This window comes from Seriola lalandi, unplaced genomic scaffold (assembly GCF_002814215.2).
Source record: "Seriola lalandi dorsalis isolate HSWRI2012SDOR001 ecotype SW California unplaced genomic scaffold, Sedor1 jcf7180002054258, whole genome shotgun sequence".
In the NCBI taxonomy this organism is placed as follows: domain Eukaryota; kingdom Metazoa; phylum Chordata; class Actinopteri; order Carangiformes; family Carangidae; genus Seriola; species Seriola lalandi.
Window position 1 is genome coordinate 93668 of NW_019524811.1, and position 27089 is coordinate 120756.

General features: G+C 44.5%; 2 protein-coding genes across 2 annotated transcripts in view; both read right to left on the minus strand.

The window, feature by feature from the left end:
• itgb5 (integrin, beta 5) overlaps positions 1-18353 on the minus strand; it is a 39608-nt gene extending 21255 nt beyond the window's left edge. Inside the window, exons 1-11 of the mRNA XM_023404963.2 lie at positions 17784-18353; positions 16956-17041; positions 16649-16856; positions 16268-16517; positions 15267-15435; positions 13788-13949; positions 12421-12516; positions 12227-12316; positions 10021-10155; positions 3969-4143; positions 2709-2963 (exon numbers count right to left, since the gene is read on the minus strand). Coding sequence (XP_023260731.1) covers positions 2709-2963; positions 3969-4143; positions 10021-10155; positions 12227-12316; positions 12421-12516; positions 13788-13949; positions 15267-15435; positions 16268-16517; positions 16649-16856; positions 16956-17041; positions 17784-17862 — 1705 coding nt within the window. The 5' untranslated portion in view covers positions 17863-18353. The remainder of the gene's footprint in view (positions 1-2708; positions 2964-3968; positions 4144-10020; positions 10156-12226; positions 12317-12420; positions 12517-13787; positions 13950-15266; positions 15436-16267; positions 16518-16648; positions 16857-16955; positions 17042-17783) is intronic.
• On the minus strand, positions 17919-25844 carry rbm44 (RNA binding motif protein 44; the record flags this gene model as incomplete). Its single annotated transcript, XM_023404942.2, has 20 exons — positions 17919-19239; positions 19820-20036; positions 20234-20307; positions 20487-20554; positions 20653-20781; positions 20890-21013; positions 21151-21232; positions 21336-21370; positions 21469-21634; positions 21807-21980; positions 22072-22133; positions 22218-22755; positions 22969-23189; positions 23266-23477; positions 23998-24032; positions 24140-24188; positions 24280-24354; positions 25213-25319; positions 25421-25448; positions 25673-25844. Coding segments are annotated over 20 exons (2862 nt in total), but the record flags the coding sequence as incomplete, so codon positions are not given.
• Between the last annotated feature and the right edge of the window lie 1245 nt (positions 25845-27089).

A 27089-nucleotide genomic window follows, 5' to 3' on the forward strand; every position in this document is an offset into this window, starting at 1 on the left:
CAGCCACAGCAACATGAACATGAGCCAGTGTTTGAGGGACGGGTCACAGGTCGGAGGAAGAACTCACTTTTCCCAAACGTTCAATGTCCCAGGAAATAATGTTTTTGGATCTTGATGGGTGTTGCACAGAATCTCTTAAAACAGTTTCCTTAAGTTTAGTAATTTACAGCGGTAAACGAGATGATTGACAGCGATAAAGTTCTACTGGTTCCATGGAGACGCGTGTTTAGCTTGTGATACCTGTTGTTGCGTTCCTCGTGGTTACGGGTGTCCACTGGGTTCTCCCTCTTTATTTTTCTTTTGGGATGATTTCATTTTCTTGATTTATCATCATCATGTTGCAGTTCAGACACAATCAGATGTTTCTTTAGTTTGGCTGCTAAGGTTTTTGTGCAACGGTTTAACTGTTTTTAAGTGATTTCTTAAGTATAAAACCAAGATAAGGAGAAAAACATAAATATGTAAGTGAATATTTAAAGGAGAAGATTGGAGGAAACCTTATATGAACTCAGACTTTAAGGGACATCTTCACTTTAGGTGTTTTGTGCAACTTGCCTCAGACAGATCAGACATGTGCAGGATTTGTTTGGCCTCAGCAGAGGTATGTGCTCTTCTTACATTGATTATTTCACCCTGTATCCAGCGCACGCCGTCTGCCCGTGTCTGTGTGTCAACATGTTTCCAAGTCGGGAATATTACAAGAAAGTATCGAACTTCACCGGCAGAACCCGACACCGCAGCGACCCAGCAGCAAGTCTCCAACCGGCACTTCACTTTACAGCACGATAGCTACACCTCACTGAGCTCCATGAGAAAAGCACTTTCAGACGTTCAGGGAGACGGAGAAACAACAACACTGACTGAGGATGTCATGCCAGCTGATTTCCTCTTTAATAAAAGCTGCAGCTTCAGGCGGTTTATCAGTCTGAACACTCAAGACTTTCCCAGACACAAGACGACAAATGAGCAGCTCTCAGTGGAGCAGGACCAATCCAGGTGGAGAACAATGCTGTTTACAAGATACTTCTGCTTGAAACGGAGCTTAATAGTATTTCCCGCGGGTTTGTTAGAAAACCTGGGGCACAGATTAGTTTTTACAGCCTGCCTTACACAGGGCACTCCACAATAATTAACTGATAGATCCAGGAGGAGCGAGGGGGGTGGACTGCACTGTCCCGTGCACTGTTTGGTATCATTAGGAACTCATTACGGCTGCACACACTGGACAACCACGCCGAGAGAGGAGGAGGAGGAGGAAGAGGAGGAGGAGGAGGAGGAGGAGGAGGAGGAGGAGGAGCGAGGAGAGGACGTAGTGGACTGTTAAGATTTAATGACGGCTTATGGACCGCCGGCACAAACAAACAGAACGTCCCTGCGTTTGTGCATTCAGCGCGTCCGGCCTCGCTGCTGACTAAACGAAAGACTTCTGTTTCCACTGGGTGTAGATAAATAGAGGCAGGCATTGTGTTGTGGGATCGCGCCAAAGCTGGCCCCACTGTCACAAAGCGCTCTCTGTGGGTTTCACGGGAACAGTTGTTGGCTTGGGGATGAGCCAGTGCCCCCCCCCCCCCCCCCACTCTTCAGCCAGGAGGGTCTCGCACCAGAATGCAGAGTCTTGGACTCGATGTTCTGGGAACACGACGGCTTCGGCCTCAGCCAAACCTTTTCATACCGAGCCTCAGAGCTCTGTGGGCCTCGGGATAAAGCAGCTCAGGGAGAGGACGAGGATTTCAAGTTGGCATCAGCACATGAATCACTGATTACCAGCATGTTCATGTCGGGGGTGGCATCATGGAGCAGCAGCATTAAAGGCCACAGCGCTTCAGCTCCAGCTCCTGTTAATATATAATCTCAGTGTCGTTAGCGTTTAGCTCAGTAAGACTGAAGGTTTCTCCCTCTATCACTTGATTACGCTGTTTTTAAGTCATGTGAATTTGTATCAGGGGTGTATGGGAAATGTATTTTGTTTGCTTTTTGGGGCGTTTAAAGTTAAAGTTGAACTGAACTGAGATTGTTGATAAATGTGATTGTTTTTCCAGCAATAAACTCATGTTTTACAATAAAAGTTAAAGGTTTAATCTCTCAAAGGGTTTTGTTTTATTCCATGTTCCTCTCTGCTTCAGAGGAGGAGTAATAAAGCTTTTAGAGAATATCAAGTTTTTCAGAAACTTTTCAGAAAGTTTTAGGAGGTTGTTTTCAAACAGCGCTGAGGCCGTCACACATCTCTCATGGCAAACCCTCCTCCTCCTCCTCCTCCTCTCCGGTCCTCCATCATTGTGAGACAAGTATCATACCACAACATGCCCCCTGAGGCAGACGCAAAACAAAACACGGGCTGAACATCTGAACAACTACTTCTCCTCTGGAGCTTCTTGTGGGAGCGACGCCAGCAGCTCTGCAGGTTCCTGCTCACTCACCCAGAATAAAAGCGTCAGGAGGGACACACCCAGAGCAGGTACGGGACATGACTCAACATCATGAATGTGCATTATTTTTAATTATAACCCACAGCAAGCAGCAGATCTAAAAAGGGGTTTACAGCGTGTTTGATGTCGGCTTGTATTCTCATTAAGTTGAGCGGTTTCATAACAGCTGTAGATCAAACAGCAACATCTTAACATCACCCTGACGGCAGGACTCGAATACACAACGCGGACTCGGCCTCAGCGGAAACGTAAAGCAGACGACCTGTGACGTGATCTTCCTACCTGAGCAGAGGATGCCTTTGTGTCGGGCGCAGGAGAAGTCGTCGCACTCGCAGAAGCTGCCGTAGATCTTCCCGAACTCCGATTCGTAGCACAGACACTGGTTGCAGCTGCACTCTCCCCGCCCGCTGCAGATCTGCTTGCCCTCGGTTTCCCGGCAGGCGCTGAGGTACATGCTGCTGGCCTCGCCCTCCTGGCACTCGCAGCGGGCGCCCAGGTAGCCCGGCTCGCAGTGACACGTGCCGCAGTGATAGGTACCTGCAGGGACAAAAGGGTTAACGGTACGGATTTACATGCGTGACTTTCACGTCCTCGTGTACCTCTGAATTTATCCTGCAGGATTACTCCTCAAAAAATTCAGTGTGTAGCAACTACGATCATTTCAAACCTTTTAGAGAATTCAAGTTTTAAAAATGTGGTTTAAGTATAATTTGCGTTTTATTACCGTCATTAACTCGACAACAACCAAAAGCAGCTAATTCAGATGTTTAAAAAATACCAGGTCTGACATCACAGACTGAGGCGTCCAACTACCGTCACAGTTTGACCCCACAGGAAGCAGTTTTACTGTCCTACGTGATTCACAACTTTGCTGCTGTTGGCTTTTACAAACTTTCATCCAAAAAAAACCAGGAGAGTTGTTCAGAGTTTGAACTGAATCTCACATGGATTTTATGTCCTCATGTTTTTAAGAGATACTGTGGTTACAGCTGCAAGAACTTTCCAACAACTGTCCATTAACAGAGTGAGGAAAGAAATAGGAGGAAAATCACGATTCACTTTTAACTACAAATTTCTAAAATCTGATTTTCTCCCAGGTTCAAATATTGGAAATGTCATGATCTCAGATTTTCACTATACGCTATTAAAAGAATTCACAATAACAATATTATCATGATATTTATAGGAAATTTGAATTAACACGTAAATAAATAAATATTGTGTGTTTTGTCTCTTTTTCTCTGCAAATGAATGAGAGTCTGATACAAGTGTGGGGAGGTGGAGAGGCAACGAGGTGAACTGATAAAGATCCACAAAGCATCTGCCATCATGATATTATCACATGTGTATTATTAACATAATATCACTATTTCATTCCTAACCCTAATATATAAATCACTCACGGTGATACAGACGGAAATGTATGACACAGTGCCAAAGTGTTGGTCTGATCTGGGTTTGTATTGTTATTATTTATCTGATAGAAGATTCATATAAAAATATATATTATAAATAAGAAATCCGTGTTGCTGGCAGAACTACCTATGGAGCTGCAGATGCTGCTGTTGGTCTGCGCCGTCCGGCTGCAGCCGCAGTCACACTGATAATCCACCGCCACCTCCAGACGGTCTTTGAACCCCACCGGCTTGATGGTGAAGCTCTGGTCGGCGCCGCGGGGGGGACAGCTCCGCGCCTCCACGCTCACGTTGAACGAAACCTGCGCAAGAAAAAGACCGAAGTTGTGCAACTTTAGAGAAAACTAACAACTTCCTGTCTTCTCTTCCCGCCTGTTTGTTGGGAAGAGTTCACGCCAGGTTCAGATGATCTCACCCTCAGATGAGTTTTAAACAGTAGCAGCATCAGAAAGACTTTGAACCACAATATCTCCTCTGGTCTTTTGCTTCCGTGTTTCCCAGTGACCCGATCCCACCCTATATCTTTTCATTCACGCCAAACACAACACCACCCTGTAAATACTTGGCAGCTGCCAGCTAGTCTGTGGGCGTGAACTGCACATGACCCCGGGTTGTGAAAGTGGGACATGACATAAGACCAACACCCATATGATTGCTCTGAGGAAGGAAGTTGCTCCCTCTATTTTTCTGCTCCATGTTCCTCATATTAACGCTGTTTGTTCAATGGACAGATTGTGGTTTTTTTTGTTTTTTTTTTCCCTCTCATGTTGCCTTGACGACAACATAGGAAATTATGCTGCTGGGCTCTGCACTGAGGTTAAAAGCCAGATTTCAACTTTAATTTGAGTGTGTTTATATCCATGTCAGATACAGCACTTCTACACACATACACACACACACACACACACACACACACACACACACACACACACACACACACACACACACACACACCCTCTGGTTTTTAGATCGACACAAACAAAGATAGTGAGCTTGAATATTCTCATCTTTTCTGGTTCAGAGATCAAAACTGTTAAGAGAGAGGAGGCGATCCTCTCTCTGCTTTGAAGATCTGACTGGAAGCACTTGACCCTCAGAAGACAAACTTCAGTCTTAATCCAAAAGCAAACATTCCTCCCTCGCGGCACCTGCTGTTATTGGCAAGAACATCTGTGTGTTCGGATCTGGATCCTCTCAAGTCAAGAGCAACACCCCTAGTCACCTGCGATCTCCTCGAATTAAGGACCGAATATGTCATAACTTGTGCAAGGCTTGTCTCGGTCAAGTGGACTCTTGGCAGTGAAAGTGTCGGGTATGAACTGCACTGTTACAGGCTCTGTAAACTGACTAACTTCACAGACTATAACAGAGGAACAGAAAGTTAGACGGGGTAAATAAACCTTTGACCTGTTGTCAATCAGCTTGTGGTTCTAAATGGATTTTTCCAGGTGGTAAACTTGGAAATCTTTATAAATGCACCATTAGTTTTGGTCTAATGGGGTCTGAAAGTGTTCACCATGCTACGACCCAACCCTACTCTTTGTCCCATCCTGACTGAACCTCATTGATTACCTGCATTAGTAAATCATCAGTGACGGAAATGCAGCTGCTCTTACGCAACTCCAGCAGCAGAACTCACAGAAACTGAGCCTTAAAACCAGTCGTCAGGACTTCTGGAACTTTGTGATGTCACAACAAAGCAGTCACCAAGCCCCGCCCACCTGGACCCACCATCCAAACCTTTACAGGATTTGGTTTCTCTGAGTGTTTTTACCTGAAATCTGCCACATTTTTATTGGATCACTCAGAAAACAGTCAGCCAATCAGAAGAGAGACTCAGAGTCTCCTCTCTTCTGATTGGCTCACCGACCTGTTGTTACTAGAGCTCAAGAGAGAAGCCTGAGAGAGGAGATGTAAAACTACACTGAGATGATTTCTGATTCTTAAAACCACAAATATATCTTCTTATGGATCAACACAGGAAACGTGTAAAATACGGGACTTTTAAACGTTGCATTAAGTGGGGCGTTTGTTTTCATCACATACAACACAAGCTGATTCAGGCTACAGGAAGTGTCCACATCACATGACGCCTGGACCTCCTTCCCTCCACCTCAGCGCGGGAAACAAGTTAAGGAAAGGACAGAATTAAATTTACTGTAAATGTGAGTCGCGAGGAGGCCGGCTCACCCAATCATGTGGCCAAGTTAAGACAACTATGAGGTCGTGGAGAAGCAGAGAATCGTAGTAGAGGACACTGGGGGGGGGGGGGAAATGAGATTAAAGTGACACAAATGTAATTCACAGAGATGTAGGGAATCAGATCAGGGAGGGATGAGAGGCAGACACTATGGTATGTACTATGGTGTGATGTAAGAGGTGACATATGCAGGCAACACTAGAGGCTGTGTTGCCATGGAGAAATCATTTTGGATGATGGAATTCTTATGACCCACTGAAATTCAATTAACTGGGACAAAACCCATTGAGGTCAAAGAAAACAGCACATAACCGAATTCAAATGCTTCTGGTTTGTTTTAAAAAAGCATCCTGTGGAATGTTTTATTCATATACATGAGTCTATTCAGTGATCATAGACTTCTGGGAGCGTTACAGTGAAAAAGGATGCTGGTTTTAACGATATACACTCCAGCTAGCATTTCTGCTCCTGCCCGTTTGTTCCTTTCATGGCTCGCGGTCTCACCCCCCCACCCCCACCCCTCCTCCTCCTGCAGCCCACTTTTGTGTGAGGTCATTGAGATGCAGCATCAGGCTCGACGGGCTTGAAGCTCCCACAGACACAGTGACTGACACCTGGGCCGCGGACTGAGCCGTCTCCTAAGTGAAAAGACCAGGAAGCTTGGCACCCGGCGGACCGAGCTGCTGTCCTCCACCTCCTTTCACTGCTGAGGATAAAAGACATGAGCAAGGCCAATCACCCTGAGAGCCCTCCCCCCCCACCTCTTCCCTCCCTCCCTATTCATTTGCTGGTGTTATTCTGCCTCACCTCCTCCACCACACATTCCCATCCCAGGAGGATAAAGCAGCGGAGAGAAGAGCGTGAAGGGGGTTCAGAGAGAGAAGAATCCCCCTGTGCTGAGGCTCACTGTGCCACAGCATGTATGAAGCTGCCCCTTGCTAGTATTTTCTTTCAGGGCTCGATACGAATTTTAATTGAGGCCTGTGTCAAATAGAGAGACCACCAGAGAGAAGTCAAAGCATCCTCTGCCACCTGATTGTTCAGCGACATCACCCCAACTGTGGTGAATCCAGCAGATGCTAACAGACATGCAGAAATCAAACATTTATTCTCATGTACAAGATGCCCCCCCCCCCGAATGTAAAATACTGAGGCTGGCGGCTCAGAAAAAACCAGGAGCATGAATCACAAGCTCAGTTTGGCGCTCTCTGGACCAACTATCATCAGGCTGGTTATGAACTGGCTCGGTTAACTCGAGGGTTTCCAGTCCAGCTATGAGATGAGTGTTCACATGACAAGGATGAAGTCGTTGGTTACAAGCCGATCATGTGCAACATCAACAGATCAAGAGCAGAGAAACAGCATTCTTCTTCTGTGTTTTATTTTGAAGTGTTGATTCATAAGAAGATATATTTGTGGTTTTAAGAATCAGAAATCATCTGTGTAGTTTTACATCTCCTCTCTCAGGCTTCTCTCTGGAGCTCTAGTAACAACAGGTTGGTGAGCCAATCAGAAGAGAGGAGACTCTGAGCCTCTCTTCTGATTGGCTGATGGTTTACTGAGTGATTGAATAGAAATACAACAGATTTGCAGGTGAAACACTCAGAGAAACCAAATACGGCAAGGTTTGGATGGTGGGTCCAGGTGGGCGGGGCTTGGTGACTGCTTTGTTGTGACATCACAAAGTTCCAGAAGTCCTGACGGCTGGTTTTAAGGCTCAGTTTCTGAATACAGGCTGTGTGCATTTCTCTGTGGACTGAGGCCTTGATACTTTCACAGTATTAATATAGAAGCTAGAGCTGATCTATAATCACACTACACATGGACACAGACCTTTACACTGGAGGAGCTTTAAGTTATTGTGGCAGCAGAAAGGTGAAATAAATGCGATGAAATCACACAACTGGAACAGAAACATATACTGTAATTGCAGGAACCAGTCATCTGTCTCAGTTCAAAATTAACCAGCTTGTGATACAGATCTCTGGTCTCTTAAATTTAGAGTCTTACTGCCCATTCTCACTTCCTCTCTGGCAAGCGCATGAATTCAAAACCAGCACAACCACAAACTGGGGGACTGAAGCTGGACTTAAAGAGAAAAGCAGGGCAGAGGACAAACTCCTGCGACACCTCTAAGGACACATTCAGACAGAAAATAAAACTGAGTTTAAAAAATGCACAGGGTATGTGTTAATGTGGGCATGTTGCTACTGATACTGATGTGAATATCCAGAAAGTCCAGTTTGAGCAACAGATCTATGAGCTGGAAGGTTTATCAGAGAGCAAATCGCTGCACGTCAGTGACACTATGAGACAGGTGAGGTAACCGACCGGATCCGAGGCAAAAGTTCAGCCAGGTTCAAGGTTTGTTTTGGTTTTTTTTTTAGTTGCAGTGCTGTTGTTGGTCTGAACTCGGCCTCAGCACTCACAGCGTTTCCCACAGCTGTGTCTGTGTCCACTGCTGATTGAATCCAGCTGAGAGGCAAAAGAGCAAAGGCTCCCTGAGGAATGAACAGAGTCTGCCAAGAGAGCTGTTGATGATAATTGGGTCTTTCCTTTTTTTTTTTTTCTTTTTTAAAAGATATAGAAGCTAAAATACAATTTACAAATCAGTTAAAGCCGTTAGAAACAAGAGGAGACGAACACTTACAGGATTAAATAAGAGAGCTGGTTCAGGTAGAGAGAGAGAGCCGAGGTAAACGTCACACAGTCACTGACTCAGCCATTTCATTACTGCGGCTACTTTTCTTCACACGTGTTTCCCTGGCGACAGCGAAAACCAACACAACCCCCCCCCCTTATCTCAGTTTAACTCTCTGTAAGAGGATTCCAGGGTCACAAGGCGTCTGTTGAAGATCGCCAAGTCACAACTGACTTTCTTTAATCACCGGCTGAGATTATGAATATCACTTTCAGCAGGGCGGAGAGATTAAGGCGAGACGATACGACCTAAAATCAGTGTTGGAGCGAACTTCCACATTTACTCTTGTAGCAATTGATTATTTTTAATCACGTCAGTCGTGCTGCCCGCATCTGATTACAGGAAAGATTCTGGTCCTCTGGCCTGGACTCTGATTGGACGGCTGAACATCTGATTAGACATTATTGGGTATTGCAGCTATTCTCAGTTTACATATATATTATATAGGACGAAAGATATAAGGTCGTGCATTGTTTTAGAAACTGTGATTATTGGAAAATTTAAGCTGATAGGAGAAACATTTGGTGCATCTCCAGGCCACAGAGGGAATAAAGCTTTCTAAAGCACAACTAAATATTCCTCTCTCTAATCAATTAAAGGTCTTATCAATGCTAATCAATACCCGATGGACATCTGCAGCCTCCACCAAGCAGAAAGACATGCTTCCATGCAGTTAAAGGTCAGATCTTTTCAGGTCAGTGCAGCCTCTACATCTTACTCTGCACATTAAGGAAATCACACACACATTTATTTCACATAATCAGCTGTAACGACGTGGAAAACGATCCTGTACCTGCACATGTGAATGTTTGCAGCGACAGGAATAACCTTAAAGAACGAATGTCTACTAAAGTCAATTCCAACTGCTGGAATCTGCCTTTCAAATGGAGGTTTTCCACCCTTAAACTGTTTCCATGTGCCCTCGGTTTTCAGACTCGGCTGCCATGAACGTGTTGCAAAAGTGATTTGAGCTCTGGCAGAACAAGCCAGGGACTTTTTATCCCGTGTCTCGGGTGTTTTTTAAATCCAAAAATACAAACTCCATCGCACTGGTGCTGAGGTTTGTTGTAAAAACACCATAATGGAGGGACGTCTATGTGTCTTTATGCACTGACATTACTACAATGAATCAGTTAATAGGTTCATTTAGTTAGTAGTTACAGAAAATCTGGTCCTGAAGGTGAGATGAGATCATCAAAAAAACTCAAATGAAAACATTCAGAATGAAATAAAAGATTTATAATGTGCGGTGAGTTGGAGAGGGAGGTGAGGACTCACCGTGTCTCCTATCTTTAGGTCGGCACACTTCCTGAGGCCTGGCAGCGGTTTCCCGTCCTGGCAGGTGGCGGTGAAGGAAAGACTGATGTCCTCTGGGTGGTCCCACACTGTCAGCTCCACTTTAGAGCGGATGTTCTGCGGAGAACGAACCAGGCGGGACACCGAGTTTCACTCATACGTGTTTGGTAAATCAGGGGTTTGAACTAGATTACGTTCCTTGCATGGTAAAATAAATCCTCTCTGCAACAGTGCAGAGAGGATTTCTAGCAGCTGCCATTGTGAACACAAACACTTTCCAATGTCCTGAAACTACAGCCACATTAAAATGAAGCCTCCCACACAGACGCTTATATTAAAACCACCTCACTGTATCTTTTCGTGCCAAGTGCTACGCATGGATGCAGGTCGTACGTGTGTGGATGTGAAACACCATCTGGCTCTGTGCAACATGTGCCGACCCGGGCCGCAGTCATTCATGCACATTCACTGCCATGTAACTGTGCCAAGGATAAATCAGGACGATAGTTGGTGCACACGGGGACGTACCCCCCCCTCCCCTTCATTCGCTCCGTCTCACACATACTTGCACTCTTCTGACCACGTCTTTGTGCCGCAGTCAAACCTGAAGAAAAATGCGTTGGTTACACAACACAACCTCACGGCGCTTGGCAAAGCCTATCTAGCTAACAGCCCTCAGAGCGGTGGATATAATGTGGCAGCTGGAATGTTAATAAGGCCGTGAGTCAAAGCACTTCATTCAGGCTCACTCCCACACACTGAGCATTTCAAGTCCGCGTTTGACTGCGTTTTCTGTCACACAGGGCACGCCGCCGCCGCTGATGCCGCCGCCGCCCAAACGAGATGCAACTCCTCTACTCCAGACGGAGGCGAGGAAATATCTGCACGCCCACACAGGAAAACGTTTTAGGGAAAGTTGACTACATGGAGTGCAGCGCTTTGGATTCAGAGAGCTCAGGAAAAACAAACAAGACGGACAATCAAGATGAATATCAGGCCTCAGGTTCTGGGCCAGACTCTGGAGAACAGTGTGCTGGTTTACGTTGCTGTGACTCACCGCTCATTATAATAGTGCATGTGCCTGTTTCAAACACCTCTTTAAAGCAGTCACCTGTTGACTTAAAGAACACATGCACATCCACCTTTATACAACATGGATCTTTATGAACCGAGTTAATATTTCAGTGGTACAGATCCTACCAAGGACCTGAGTGTCCTGACCGATGTGTCGCTGTGCAGCACGTCGTTCTCCTTCATCATTTTGTAAAGCCTCAGATTTATCTTTTGCGACCCCTTGTGAAGACCCAGACCTTATGTTGAAAACCACTGCTTTATTCTATTAAATGTTCTGTAAATATAGTTAAAAGTGATTCTTAAAAAACAATTTCTGAGAGCCGAAGGCGAAAATCTTCTAAATGCTTTGTTCTGTCTGGCCAACAACAAAAAAAACCCAAAGATTAGCTTCCAACAAACCCTCCCACATTCGAGAAGCTGAGCCAGAACAACGCCGGACATCTTGGCATCAGCCTCTCAAATCCCCAGGGTCGCCACAAAAACCTCTGGGGATGCTACTTTTAGCCGCTATGCCCCCAAAAATATGGAGCTCTGTGCTGTTAAATATCAGACTCAGTGTCTCAGGGGAAAGTTTTCAACAGAGCTTATAACTAACAGATGTCTGTCTTGATTTATGTAAACATTATTTTATTTCATAAGTGCTGTTTTAGAGTAACATTGGCCGTGTTAATGCTATTTATACACACATGCACAAACCTTCCTTTTGTGTGTATATATATATATATATATATATATCTGACTTACATGATTACTCAATCAAATGGTTGTCAATCTGTCAATCAACCAACAGATTCATTTACTAATAATCTCTATTCCTATGAAACAAATAAAACAATAATGTGTATTATATAGGCAGCTGTTAAAACTTCAACACACCAGCCTTGAACCAACTTGAGAAGCTTGTGTGTAACCGCCCGGATCAGCTGGAGGCCCGTTAACTGTGTCACAGTGGTGGGAAGACTTTAAAGAATTTCCCTCCGTTTCCCCCTCCCCCCATTTCTTTCTCTTTCTTCTTTTCTTTTTTTAATCTTATCTTTCTCCTCAAATCCCTGTGTGTCGTTCCTTAATTCCCTGACAGCACACAAACAGGAAATCCCACACACACTGCACTCACATTGTAGGCGTTGATGATGAGCTGAATCACGTTCTTGGAGTCCTGATCCAGGATTTCAACTGTAGTCCCAGGTATGAGCGCAGTGAAGTTCTTTGTACAGGAGCAAATACAGGACAGAATGAGCTCCTTAAATATAAAAAGGGGTGAAAGGTCAAAGGTCTTTAACTTATAGAGAGAAGGGGAGTTTAAAATACCTTATAAATGACGTAAAGGCGTTTTGTGACGGCGAAGATGAGAAAGATGTTATTTTCTGCCAGTTTCTCCCCCAGGAGAGCCAGAGAAGGATAGTCCTGTAGACACACAGAGATAACAAGAGGCATTATGGGTATTTTTGTCCACATATACGATGTTGCCGTACGTAAACTGTGGTTGATGAATCCCCTCCTTTTATAACAGCATTTCTAATCTGTGGCTCTTGTGTGATACACATGGTGATCAATTTGTTGTTTCAGAGGAAAATAAACCACAAAAGCAAAAAGCAAAAAAAAAAATCCATATTAATCAGGAGCAGAGCACCGTCCACGTGATATTGATTTATTTTTCAAAGCATCAGTTCTCTGGGATTTTCTGACACACACAGATTTTCTTTGTGCTTTGACTTAATTTAATTTTAACAATCCATCGACTCCTGATTAGTATCGCAGCTCATCAAACCCCCCCCCCCCCCGTGGTTTCTGGTCAGTGGGGGGAGGGGTTTGGTTGAGAATGTAAGCCAGGGAGAAACAGCTTTACATGTTCGCACCACTTTACAAGTCGACAGTCTGTTGTGCGGTTTTACTGGCAGCCTCCAGGTGTGGAAGTGTGTATCGGGCCCTTCCCTCTGCAATTACCACCACAGGCTGTTGCTATTAATAACAACGTGTTCCTCCTTCACTTTGCCTGGTAAAATAAGAATTTGAAAAATGCTGGACTGGAGACAGGTTCGGTTAACATGAGAGTCTTGCATCTCTACTGGAGGCTTAGATAAGAGCCGAGTGGAGCCAGAGATCCTTAAAAGGTTAAAAAATAACCCCTTTGTTTTCAGCGTCAGGCGTTTCTTCTCATCGTTCTTTGAGTAAACATCAGAAATTCCAGCGTCTTCTCAGAGCTGGGTTTTTGTAAAGACAAGCACCTGAGGTTGATTGAACGCTGCCGACACGTACTGTATTACAGTAAATCACAGGTCTCAGGTTTCTCTGTGGATGTAAAGCTGCAGGGAGACGTTTCTGCAATAAGATCCCAGATCATTTCACTCGGCTTAAGAGTTGCAGACGAGTAGCTGCGGTAACATTTTACACCAGACTGCCAAAGTGTTGCTGGGCGAGTCACGGAAACCCCAAGTAATGTTTTATTTCATAGAGATGATAATGGAGGGATTCTTCTTATGTAGCGCCAAGTTACCTCGAGGAACTTTACAAACAGAGCAGGTGTAGACCACACTACACTATTTACAGAGACCCAACAACTCCCACCATGAGACTCAGGGTGCTGCAGGTTTTTTGTTTAAATAAAACATCCAAGAAGATAAGAGGAGGAGTCTTTATATAAAACTCTGCTCTCTTGGATGAGCAGCTCCTCTTACCATCTTCGTGGAGGCGCTGTACTCGTTGTTGTCATTGAGGTGACACTGTCCGTCGTGGGGCTGGACGAGGCCGCCCAGCCGGCCGTCCAGAGCCAGGTGAGGCACGTCGTCGGTGGCGAACACCAGCAGGTGGTAGGCCTCCTTCCTCCAGCCTATTTCATCCTGTTAACAGGGTGCAGCAGATTAGGAGAGCAGATCGGGGAGATGTGGGAGGGTTAAAATATAATGGTGTTATACTTTTCCTTTTGGTGCGTGTGAAGGCATTTCAATACAACAAAAACACATTAATAAACGGGTTAATATTCCGGATCTATGCAACACAACGACAGCGAGGGTGTAACAACGGCCAGAGCTTTCTGCAGCGGGACAAGGTCCGACCTTTATCAAGAGGAAACAACAGGCAGCGGCAGAGTGAGTGTTTGACAGAGTGCTGACTAATGCGTGACACTAAAGAAACATAACATTTCAACCAGCGTGGAGAGAGAGAGGGAGGGAGAGAGAGAGAGAGAAAGAAAGAGAGAGAGGCTTTTGTTCATCATGTCCCGTCCACTACACAACAGAGCGGAGGCCTCTGTGAAGAGTGTTTAGATAAAAAGAGAAAACTTTGAATCTATGCGTGACACAGATTGATGACTACTTCCTGTTGTTGAGGTTAAAAAAATAAAGGAAATGATTATCTTGGAAGGACAGAAACTCATGGACATGGCATGTGTATTTAAAAAATAAATAAATAAGTAAAAAAGGTACTTTAGATCAATGATTTTAAACAGGAAGCTGAAGTTAAAATCACATCCAGCTTTCTCAGGCATCCTCCGAGCGTTCCCCGGGAAAAAGGGGAAATATTTATTTTCACTATAATTCCATCTGTGAGTAACACTGACTGAATGTTTCACTGTTTTGTTTCAAAGCACTTTCTGCAATAAAACATCTCAAAGCTAAAATCTTATCAAATCGGGGCCGTGGTGTAATTTGTGTCAGTTTCCTTGATCTGAAGAAGTTTAAGAATGAAAGCGGATCGATGGGGCCTCCGGACGTGACGGGCCCAGCCCAGTCTCCTAACCAGTGTGTTTGAAATAGCGTAGCCCGAGTAAATTACAAGGCAGGAGCTGCTTGCAGGGAGTCATTCTCTCCCTGCACAAGACAATTAAATCTGGAGAGGAGGGATACGACTGGGCCTGCGAGTGACTCGTCCTCATGTTTAACCAGCTGCACCGGACTGCACTTCCTGTTTATCCCCCACGGTGCTTTTAATTAACAAGCAAATAGGCCAGATGCTTGTCACGGGGGCATCTCGGTAGCTTCACAGCAGCTTTCCCCTCCGTCTAAACCAAAATATGCGCCGTCACTAAACAGCAAGTCAGGGTTCATTAACAGGAAGCGTTCGCAGACTCTCAGAAAGGGCCCTGAACAAAACTACTAAACCGCGGATGAATGGAAGCTTCTGTTAGAAAAACAATTAAGAAATGAGACATTTGGCACCTTACAAACAGCTGCCTGCAGGATGGCGTCGAACCCGCCCTCTGGTGCGTCCCGGTTGCGAGATACCATCTGCTTCTGCACCTCCTCGTTAAAGCGGTCCACTTTGTCCGTCAGCGAGAGGATGTGGCGGAAACCGAAGGTGGGGACGCAGTTGGGGAACAGTTTGTATCTGTGCAGGGCGACAGAGAGATCCAGGTATTTCCTCTGAAAGTCACATCAGGTCAATAACTACAGCAGTTTGTGTTTATTTAAGCTAAGGCTTTACTTTAATGGGTCAATGATGTTTCAGTTCAGTTTCATAAAGGCTTAAAAAGTAGAATCAGATGTTCTTTAAGATCCAGCTGATTCACGTTTCCTTCTGTTGCATGAACAGGGGGAGCAATGATGGAAGGGAGATGGTTGTTCGGGGTCAAAACGCTGTCATCTGTTGGTTTAATATTTCCCCTGCCATGCTTGACTGTGTTTGACTGACAGACACACACACACACACACACACACACACACACACACACACACACACACACACACACACACACACACAAGGCCATAACCTAGATGTGAAGTGATGCGCGATGGCGGGCAGCGAGCTAGTGCGGTGCAGTCTCACCTCGGGGGCAAATATCGTGTGCCACAGCTTCTTTTTTATCTGTTCTGTTTCCTGTTTGTCCTCGTCAACAACAACCCGAGCAGCGTGAAGAGGACAGGGGCCATTTTGAACAACTGCTTATTCACTCTGCTTTATCAAATATGAAATATCTCTCAGTCTTGCAGCTGAAGGACGTCTAACCCTTCATGATTCATGAAGGTGGAAAAAGAAAAAAGGTGTGTGGGCTCAGAGTGAATCATTACTTCAGGATTTCCCTTTCATCTGCTGTGGCACATTCACCTCAAGTAAAGAACGGCTCTTCGCCTCAACATCACTCATGCTACTTCTGTCTAATCCAAAAGCCATCAAACAATCCCAGTTTAAAGATGCGGTAAACCCTGTGTCCACTACCCACCCACTGCATGGATTCTCCTGATACTTGGGCGCTGTGTAGGAGAAGGGGGAAATGTTTTTGTCCACAAAGGAGCCGAAGCCCAGCCTGAAGTTGCTGGTGAGCTTTCCCATCTCCTGGGCCAACTTGGTGCCCAGGTTACGGATGGTGTCCAGGTCGTCTTTCATGGAAAGAGACAGGTCCATCAGGTAGTAGAGATCCACCGGGTAGTCCTCCACCTGCCGCACCTGCACTCCGAACCACGTCTGGTCTCCTGGATGGGGCAGGTGGAGAGAATCCGTTGGCTGGATGACTCATGAAAACATGAAGCTGAGGCTTTGTATTATTCATTAGAAAACCCTGTCTTTTATTTTTAAACCTCTCTCATGGTTGTGTAATATTTACCCGGCCGCAAGCTGAGGGAGATTTTCTGAGGCATAATCTGGACGGCATCGTACTGGCTCGCCCCGGTCCCTTTAGAACTCAGGGGCATGTTCTGCAGGATGGAGATGGTGCTGGTGGGGTACTCGATGAACCGAACCTCGCAGCCCCTCCTCAGCAGGTTGTGACTGAAATCGCACCGTGACTTCAGAGTCCGCCCCCTCCCAAAATCCTGAAGGATGGATCAACCACAAACATTTTATTTAGGAAACACGATACAGTTGAACGTGCACTCACGCATCCGGAGAGTAACGCAGCAGGGAAACCATACCTCCTGTGCGCACCAGGCACAACTGGCGTGAATGAGGAGACATTCTTCACAGGACGTCGCGCTGCCACTCATGCACATGTTGAGACCTGAGGGAAGGTGGGAAAAGATAATAGAGACGGTTGTTAAGTTAAAAACTATCATCAATGTATTTAGGCAGCAGGAAAACACGCCTGTGCACATTAATGCAACCTGAACCAAGACTTTCTCTGAGAATATTATTATTATTATTTAGTTTCTGTGGCCAGTATGTGTGTGTTTGTTGATTCAGCTCTATGGGAACGTTTAAAAGCTGTAGTTTGGGGTGTTGTATTGGGAGTGCATTGTACTGTAGGATGCTTCCAGTATTTCTACAACATATCGCGATATAAATGCAGCACAAAGAAAAACAAACTGCAGCCAGAAAAACAAGAGCATCACTGTGCAAACAACCAAACATCACAAAGGAGGCATGCGTGCGTTTCTCTGGTCCGTGTATGATGGGGACTTTTTCAGAATCACTGGCATTTGGTGACTGTCATATAAATCTAATATTAAAGCCTGTGTGTGTGTGTGTGTATTTAAAACACTGCTTTTTCCCATGCAAGACAAATATGGAGCATCAACATCTCCCCACTGCAACTGTCCTACAAACCTTCAGTAAACATAAACATTGGCTTCTCTCGCCTCCATGTGGCACCAGTTCAGAGTGATATCTGGTGTGTGTGTGTGTGTGTGTGTGTGTGTGTGTAGCCCAAACATTGGCTCAGAGGGATGTTGCTGTTGCTGAAAAAGACAGGCTGATAAGAGAGAGAATTAATTGCAGAAGCAGACGAGCCAGCTTTGTCCTACCTGTGGCGGTGTGCGTTAATGTTTCCAGAAGCACGCAGCACAGAGCCGCTCGCCACATCCACGTCCCCGGGCTCCACATGGTGTCACTCAGTGGAGAAACACAAATTCCTATCTCTATTCGCAGCAGACACAAAATTTTATTTCTTTCCCATCAGACCTCTCATTTGGATTCAGTCCACAGTAAACACAGTAAAGTGTGTTCAGGTTGAGACCATCCCAGCTGCAGTGAAGCGCCTACTCTCTGCTCATAGTGACGGCTCGGTGTGAAAAGAGGGAGTTTTCCATTGTTTAAAGTGTGTGCAGAAAGCGACCGCCCCACGCCACCGTCCTGTTGATCCGGTTCTTGCACTCCAGTCCTCCCGAGTCTCGTCTGTGTGGACGGCTCTGCAGCCTTCCACGTCTCATACCGGACAGCGACTCCACAACTTGTCGGTCGGCTTCATGGCTTCTCTTCGGTCGACAAATACGCGCAGAGGTCAAGCAGGAGCACGAACACAAACACAGCGGGTCAACACAGAACAAAAAAGAAAAGATAAACACATATACACACACATACACACAAACACACAACTCCAACAATGACTTTCTTTTCCAGAATTGAGTGTTGCCTTGCTCGGTTGTCCGGTTCGCGTCCCAGCTGCAATCTCCGCCCATTCCCAACCAGGGATTTACATTAACCCGTTCGTTGCTCCGCTGAGCCGTTGGCACCGTGCTGTGGTCCGGGCACCTAGTGGTGGCTCCTGGGGACTGTGGTCCAGGAGCTGTGGAGGAGCTGCCGCCTGACGATCACAATCATCCACAAGCATGAAAAGGCGTCACAGAGGAAAGGTGATAAAATGCTCATCAATATTTTTTTTTTTTTTATTGAAACCAGATGTAAAATACAAATAAAGCTGCTGCATATACAAGTGTATGCAACCATGGAGCTACAATAAACCTCAATAACAATTACAAACAAGGGATAATTATAACAAAACCTTTAGAACTACTCTTAAAGACCATCGTAACTTTTTTAATGAGGTTAACTTAAATCTGATTGCTTTCAGATTAGCTGCTTCCCCCTCCCTTGGCACATGTGGCTTCTGAGGGGTTTGTGATGCTGTTCTAACAAAACAAATCACTGGTCTCCACCAACAACTCTCCAGTTCTGGGCCGTGCTTCCTCACAGCTGTGTGGCAGTCGGCGGCGAGGTCAGAAGCTCAGACGTCATCTCCCTGATGGTCCTGAGGGGCAGGCCGCTGAGGGCGCCGTGGTGCTTGGTCTTCAGCTCCATCAGGGCGTCCACGATCCTCTGCCTCCCGACGTCCGGGTGGAGCTGCGTCAGGTCCGCCATCAGGGTGTCGAAGCTGCCCATGGTGCCGTAGTGTTGGGGCACACAGGTTCCCTTAGCCGTGGGCGAGATGCAGACCACCTTCCTGTGCTTGAAGGTGGAGCCCAGAGACGGCAGAGACGTCAACTAGAGAGAGGAGAGGAAATGTTTTAACTGACAGAAGGATGAGCAGGAAACGAGTCGACTCCACATACAGCTGTTCACGTTTCCAGGATACACTATTAATTGATTATTAAAATAGTCGCTAATTAAATTTGCTGCTGTGTAACACACACACACGGGTCCAAACGCAGAGTTAAACATGATGCAGCTGATGACGACATGCAGTTTCAACAGGCCTAATCCAATATGCATCCAGATTTTTCCCAGCAGGCACCACTCTTCAATGTCACATCAAAGAGACGCTTGAGACGGACATTTTGGTTGGAAAATGAAAATCAGGTTGACGTAAAAAAAAAAAAACCAACGTTGGTTAACTGACACGGTGACGTTAGGGCAGACATTGGGTTTTGATCATGACTTTTGTATGACAGGATGGCGTTGGCATGAGACGTTTGGAAGACGTAATTTCGTTACTTAACAACTTAAAACCATCAGCTGTCGTCAGTGTTCAACATCCAGCTGACGTCGGGGGTTAGACGATGTCCTGACATTGAATGTTGCGTGCCTGCTGGGTTACACCCACTTTTCTGCTACATACTCTCACCTTCCTCCGGGTGCTGCTGAGGTCGGGCTTGGGCGGTTGTGGTTTGGTGGCGTCCTGGGAGGACTCGCTGACGGAGGCTGAAGCCTGGCTCCGACTCCCACCAGCAGCTCCGTCGATGTGCTCCACATGTAAAGTGTGGCCTTCCACGCTGAGGCCATTCAGCCCTCTCACTGCAGCCTCGGCAGATTGGGCGCCACTTACCATCACTATGGCGACTCTACAGAACGCCGCCAGTGAGACGGACAGTCGTGTGAGTCGGTTTTGGAAGCAAAATGTTGTTGTTGTTGTTTTAATATAGTCAAAGCTGAAGAACACGTGTGACTGCTTCACACAAAACACATTAAACTAATACATAGTTTACAACTAGTGATGTCGTGAGTGATGTGTAGTGACAGATACTCTCATGTCGCTCACCTCACGCCGTTCTTTGAAGCAGAGATACGCACTTCAGAGGGACAGTATTTCTCAAACCACAGCATCACGTCACTCTGGCAGAGACAAAGTTTCAGTTAAAGCCTGTGCTGCCCCCTGCTGGCTACAATCGAATAATACAAACACATTAAAGTTAAAAGAAAAAAATAAGAGAAAAATCTGAAGTGCTTCACTCGCATATCACAACAGTAGCAGCGTTCACCCTCGTGTGTACTACTGTAAAGACTGAACTCACCTCCGTCACGTTACTGGGCAGGTTGGAAACACAGAGTGCTGAGCTCTTGGCCTCGTCGCTGGCAGATTCTGTGGTTACAACAAATTCAACCACTGAGGATCTGATCCAAAATTTATTCAAAGTCCTCCAACATTTACAGCTTCAGCTACATTCACTGACCACCTACCATCGGTTCCATCACCTGTGACCACTGTGGGGTCCTGTCCCGTCTCAGCAGCTACTGCAGGTCCTGCAGACTCAAAGTCTTCTTCAGCATCGTACCACGCCTCGCTCGTGTTGATCTCTTTGCATGCAGCTAATGTGCACACACACACACACACACAAAAAAAAAAGGCACATCTTTGATTTAATCTGCTACTTCCATGTAACCATTTAAAACCGAGAGAGAGATGCTTTTGCTTACTTGTCTGCTTCTCAGTCAGCTTGTGTGCATCATGATTAGCATATCTAACCTGGGGGACAAGAGTGTTGGCCCTCCTTGCTCTGGTGGTGTCCCTCTCGACCTGTTTTTCCTGTTTCTTACTGTCCTGCAAAACAAATGAAAACTACACCTGTTCAAACTGACAAGGACTAAATACCAAATTGGGCCCAGGTGGCAGAAATGAAGCAACAACAAGCTGCTCAAAGATTTGTTAGTAGTGGTCTTCTTCTTCTGTGAACGTACCTGGCAGCCACTGCTGCTCTGATCACTAGGACCTCCACTTTCCTCACCTGCTGGATTACACTCCTGTGGTTTCATGGAGCTCCTCAGGATCAGACAAGACAACGTTACAGTGTCTACAAAGTCAAATGTCTCGTCTGCTAAACTGTTGAAACTGAATTACAGACACATGTATGTTTCTAACTTACCAAGAAGGAAGATTTCCCACCAAATCGCCGATGATCTAAACAGGGACAACATCAGACATCTGTGGTTAAAATATATACGACACCAACAGTTTTAAGTGTTCTGACATCATGGGGTGAGTAGGCCGAGTCTTACCTGTGCAGGGATGTAACTTGCTCCTGCCGTTATCTTCTCAGAGTCGACGGTCAGAGGTTTAAGTTGCTCCAGAGGAACTCCTTCCAGGATCTTATCCCTCATCTGATTACAGTCAGATTCCAGTTTCTGCAGAACACTTAACATGTTTGCAGGAGGGTCCTTTGGCCTAAAGAGAGGGAGGAATAATAAAAGTTAAAACATGTGGACCTAAACAGCTGGCTTCCTTTCTGCATTACAAACATCTACCTAGATAATATATTACATTAGAGTTTGACAAGCATTAACTGTGGCAGTGAAAGAGCAACCTTGATCCTTTGAAGCAGAGGTTAACAACTGACCCATATTGATTCATATCTCCATGTGTTGCGGCGAGCTGGCCTCCCTCAGCAGAGGTATAATAGAGTCTCCAGCAGTGCTGTCTGCACATGCTGTACTGCAAGGCCAGGAGGCACAGCTCTGCTCGCTGAGCACGCTGGGTACAGTCACATTCCTTCGCCAATTTACAACCCGAACTGGAAGAAATTATATAATGAAAGACATTCGTCCCAGAACAGCAGGAGACATATTCATGTTAACAGGTTTACAGTGTATCTGATACTTTACCCTTTCATTTTCTCTTTTTGCTCTCTGAGTTTTTCTTGAGTTTTCCTGATTTTGATAAATTCCTGAAAAGGGTTGAAAAGAGGCCGTTTAACATTTTTCTGGAGCTGCTATAAAGACGTGTGGGTGTTTGGTTTCAGCTGCCTCACCTCAGCCAGGTAGTCCAGATCTGCCATGTGGACTTCAGTGATGACATTCTTGTCAGCTGTTTCTGGATCCTCAGATTGGGTGAAAGTCGACGCACACGGTGTCAGCTCAGTGCCGACCATAATGTCACACGTGGGGACGCCGGGCATGGGGGAGGTGTATTTTTCTGAAGAGCTTATCTTCATGTGAGACTGAACTGACTTCTCATCCTCCCTGGTGTCTGCCAGCGCTTCACTGTTAGTGCTGACTGAACCTGTCTGTGCTTCGCCGGCCAGACAGACAAGGATGCTCTTATCGTCCTCCATGATGCTATGGAAGTTGTCACTCTGATTGTCTAAGCTTAAACTGGCTTCATTACTGTCGACAGTGGACTCATTTCCACACGCCATGTAATCCTGACACCCTTCTATTGTGCTGCTTTTCTCAACTGGGCCCAGAGGACAGTTCACCTGATCCACGCTCCTGTTATTATCCTCTCCACCATTCCTTTCAGTGCTGTCAAAGCTGTAGTACTCGGGAGACTCGTATTCAATTGTTGACCTGTAACAACATTGCAGATAAAAATATGTATTCATATTATACAATGAGATGAAAGAGACTGAACTGAAAACTCATTCACAGACATCACAATGACAATGTATAATTTCCACACCTAAAATGTAAATGAAAAATAGATGAGACGGATTAGACGGTGATGGAAGGGTTTACACTAAAATAATTATTATTTGTGTGAGCTGCAGGAATCATCCTCACCGTAATGGACTGACTTCAGCATATGTGAAGTTTGCACTCTGGCCTTGTGTCATTGACAACGGTCTCCTGAGCTCAGTCTTCTCCCTCTTCCTGCATCGCTCCAGCTCCATGTCCAGAGAGAAGCTGGCCAGAGCTGCTGGATCCTGCACAGCTGCACTGCTGATACTACTGGCCATCTGCCATGATGGCCCCTCTTCGTTCAGCTGGGACAGTGGTGAACTCTTCAAAATAGAAATCATGTGTTATTCAGATTTTTTAAAATTTTAGAAACAGTTTAACATACAGAGAACTGTATACCCTCTCTTTACGGGCCTTCTGATGGCTCCGTTCCTGTGTGATGGGGCTGTTGTAGGCTGTATGGAAACTGTCTTGCAGGTGAATCAGCTGGCAGACTTTCTCGTCTGGATGTTTTTGTGATCCGCCCCTGCTGTTGCTACAGCCAAGTAGGGTGAAGTTCTCCCTCACATTATTGTGAAGCATCTCCAGCTCCAGGTGTGTGTGGGGCATTTCTTGCAGGAGGCACAAACAAACAAAAATGTTGAAGCTTTTCTAGTATGAAAATTAGGTTTTAATGTAACAACAACTGTTTACTAAAAATCTTATCTCACTGGATTGGGGGGAAGTTTCCCAGTCAAGGATTAAACCACATGTTTTCCACTGATGTTTATTCACCCTGGTGGTGCAATGTCAAGACACAATGATTCATCCACGGGACGTAAGTTGTAGACTTGTGAGTCACAGATTTCTGTTGTAGTACAGTACACGGCCCAGTCACAGAACTATTTGTGAAATGAAACTGTTGCATGTGACTCACTGGTAGTGAAACTGACGCTGGCTAAACTGAAAGACGGTGGTCAGTGATTTAACAAGGAGCCATCAGCTTTCCACATAAAGCTCCACTGTTTTATCCATTACCAGTGACAAACTTACAGAAAGTAATCAGAATAATGCATTTATAATCTCAGATGTTTCTTGCACTTAAATTTAAAAAAGTGTGTCACTGTGCATGTGTGAGATTTGCGTTTTTACCAAATTTGCACGTCTGTGCTCCTGGTGTTTTAGACCTGAGAACAAAACAGGGTTTCATCAATAAATCAAAGTAAAAATGATGAATCCTTAACTCGCGTGATACACTGTGTTATCAATTCACTGCAATTATTGTGAAACATACTTATTGGATGTCATGGTTGGGTGGACAGGGCTCCTACTTCCAATGTCATCTGCATTTGTTATAAAATGAAAAAGAAAGTAACAGTATAATGTTAATGTGCACACAGCTATTAGAAGATTATAGCATCTGAATAGACTTACACTTCACATAAACATGATGCCTCGACAGCTCTAAGGCAGGATGTCTTTGCAGAAACTGGTGAAACCCTCCTTCATCTAAGAGAGAGAAAAACAATTACACTGAATTTGACAAACTAAAAATCACTTTTTATGCATCTTTTATCCCTCACATTCACATACACTCACACACATGGACTTGGTATTTATTAATTGGTGTGTCTGCATTCAAACACACATTAGCATTTCTGTCTGTATAATAATCCATGATTATCTTGTCTCGATTTGTGACTGTTTTATTTTTGTCTTCTATTTTTATTATTTTGTAGCTGTAAAGTTGTAATCAGCCCTTCAAGTTGTCACAGTCCCAATAGGAATTGTCTGGTAAACACTATGTAATTTTTCTTTGCCGTGTATGTTTGCTGTTGTGTATAGCCATGAACAAACTCCTGTATGTAATTGTGTGTACACAGCACATTGGTCAGCTGTTACAGAGCTGCTCAACAAAAAGACTAAAGAAATCCTTCATCCCCGGAACCATATGGCTCATCCTCTTCCTCCTAACAAAGGCAGAGGAGGATGAGCCTTGACCACCTGGACTGAACTGTGCTGGGCTTCGCACCTTTCCTCCTATTTGCATGACCACCACTTGCAAATTCATGTACAGTTACGATGGCTAGTGCATCATACTTTATTTAGTCTTTTGACCAATTGTAACAATTCATCATTGCTTTGTTATTATATAGTCTTTGCCCGCTTGTAATTAATTATTATTGCCTTTTTTTATTGCATTGGTTGTTCTTACTTCAGTTTGCATTTTCTGTGGTGAAAGTATTTATCTATATATGTCTAATATGGCTTTTATTTTGTCATCACAAAATAAAAAGACAAACACAAATTAAAGTGATGATTTCACTGCCAGCTATCCGACATCAAGCTGTGCCCTCTGAAACATACCTAGTATGATCTTTCTGTCCTCCGGAGACAAACAGAGGTACCAGCCCAGCAACTTTGGGTCAGTTAGCGCAAGGTAGGGATGAGCTTCTATCAAATCGAACACAGACCTGTAAGATCAGAGGAAACTGCTGTTGGTCGACAAATCAATGTTAAGTCATATAGTACATATTTATCTGCAGTGATATTACATAAATCTACAGCAGCATACCTGTCCAGAAAGAACTTCCTGCTCTCTTCTGTTGATTGAGAAACCACAGTGAGATGAATGAATGTCAACAACATCAACCCTGAGGTTCAACATTTGTAAATGAGACCTTAGGAATCATCATGTCATAACTGTGCAGACATGTGCATTCACCCCTGTCACCTTGTATCTAACTAAAAAGTAAACCTACGGTGCCGTTGGAAATACTTTGCACAGACGTCTCGTTTTTGAATAGCAGTCTCTTCGGGGACTTACTTTGATTTTGCTTTTCGATCACCTTATTGTAAAAATAGGGTAGCGCCGTCGACGGCAACACCAAACCCGCGTAGTCACTGGCCAAGTACGAAGGCCCAGGAAGGACCACTTCGTAGGGTAATGTTAGCGGGAAGGTCGGCCACACTGTCTGGAAAACATGTCCGAGGTTGAGACATCACAATGAGCAACAGTCACTGAAGTCTAAAGTGTTAGCAACACTCCATTACTACTACGAACGTTAGCTAACTTTAAGCTAACGTTAAGCTAGCTAACTGCTAGCTAACCGCTAGCTTAAGCAAATATCAATAACGACCACTTAATCTAAAAATTAACCCTTCAACCTAAACGTTAAACGCTTGTTACCCGTTGTGTCGTCATTTTCACCGTCTTCACAAAAAAATAAAGAATATATTTATATATTTAAACCAAATGGCGGGCTTCCGTTGGTTTCAGTTACTCGTCTGGAGTTGGTAGCTAAGTGGACCTTCGTCTGCTAATTAAGCTAATTGGAAACTACTGTATCCGGCTGACGTGTTTAACAGGTCAGTCCGCTCAAAAGGAAAAAAAAAAAACACGTGCTCACCTCTGTCTGTATTTGTTGCCAGTCACGCAGGTACTTCCGGGTTAATTTGTTGAAGTCTGAGGACTGTTGCCTCTGAGACCACACAACTACAACCGACCATCTTTTGTAGAGTTCCAACAGTACACAATTAATACTAATAAATAATAATGAATAATAAACAAATAATAAAATAATAATAATTTTTAATATTTAGCAACAAATCTTACAAGATTATTATTATTATTATTATTATTATTATTATTATTATTTTATCATGAATGATTCTAGGTCATGTTGTTTCTACTGGTTTTCAATCATACTTTATTTTGAAAGGGTTTTAATTGTGAAACTTGTGTTAGAATTCAATTTTCTATATTAAAAATGTTACATTTACTTTATTTGCGTAAGTAAAAGTAGCATAAATAATTTTGATACCATAATATAAATGTTTCAGTATATCTTAAACCAGCCTGTTCACAGTCCACTCAACTAAAAGTTATTTCCTGTTTTGTCACAGGCCCATTATCCACTAAACAGGGGAAACCCAAACTCTTCATAATATTAAATAGAAGTGGGTCAATAATAATGGTCTTGTTTTCAACAAGGACTTTATCCAGACAGGGAATTTCCCATCTTAATCTGAATAATCTGCTTACATAAGACATTTTTTATTTCAGTTAAACATCTTCCCCTCACTTCAGTATTATCCATCTTATTCTTCTTCTTCTGTAGCATATCATGTGTGTTTTCTATATCATGAGGCACTGCTACATCTGCTTGTTTATTCACAAGGTTTTTAAACTGAAACTCACTCGATTTGGAACAAAACAATCCTTCCTCTTTAGCATGTGTAAT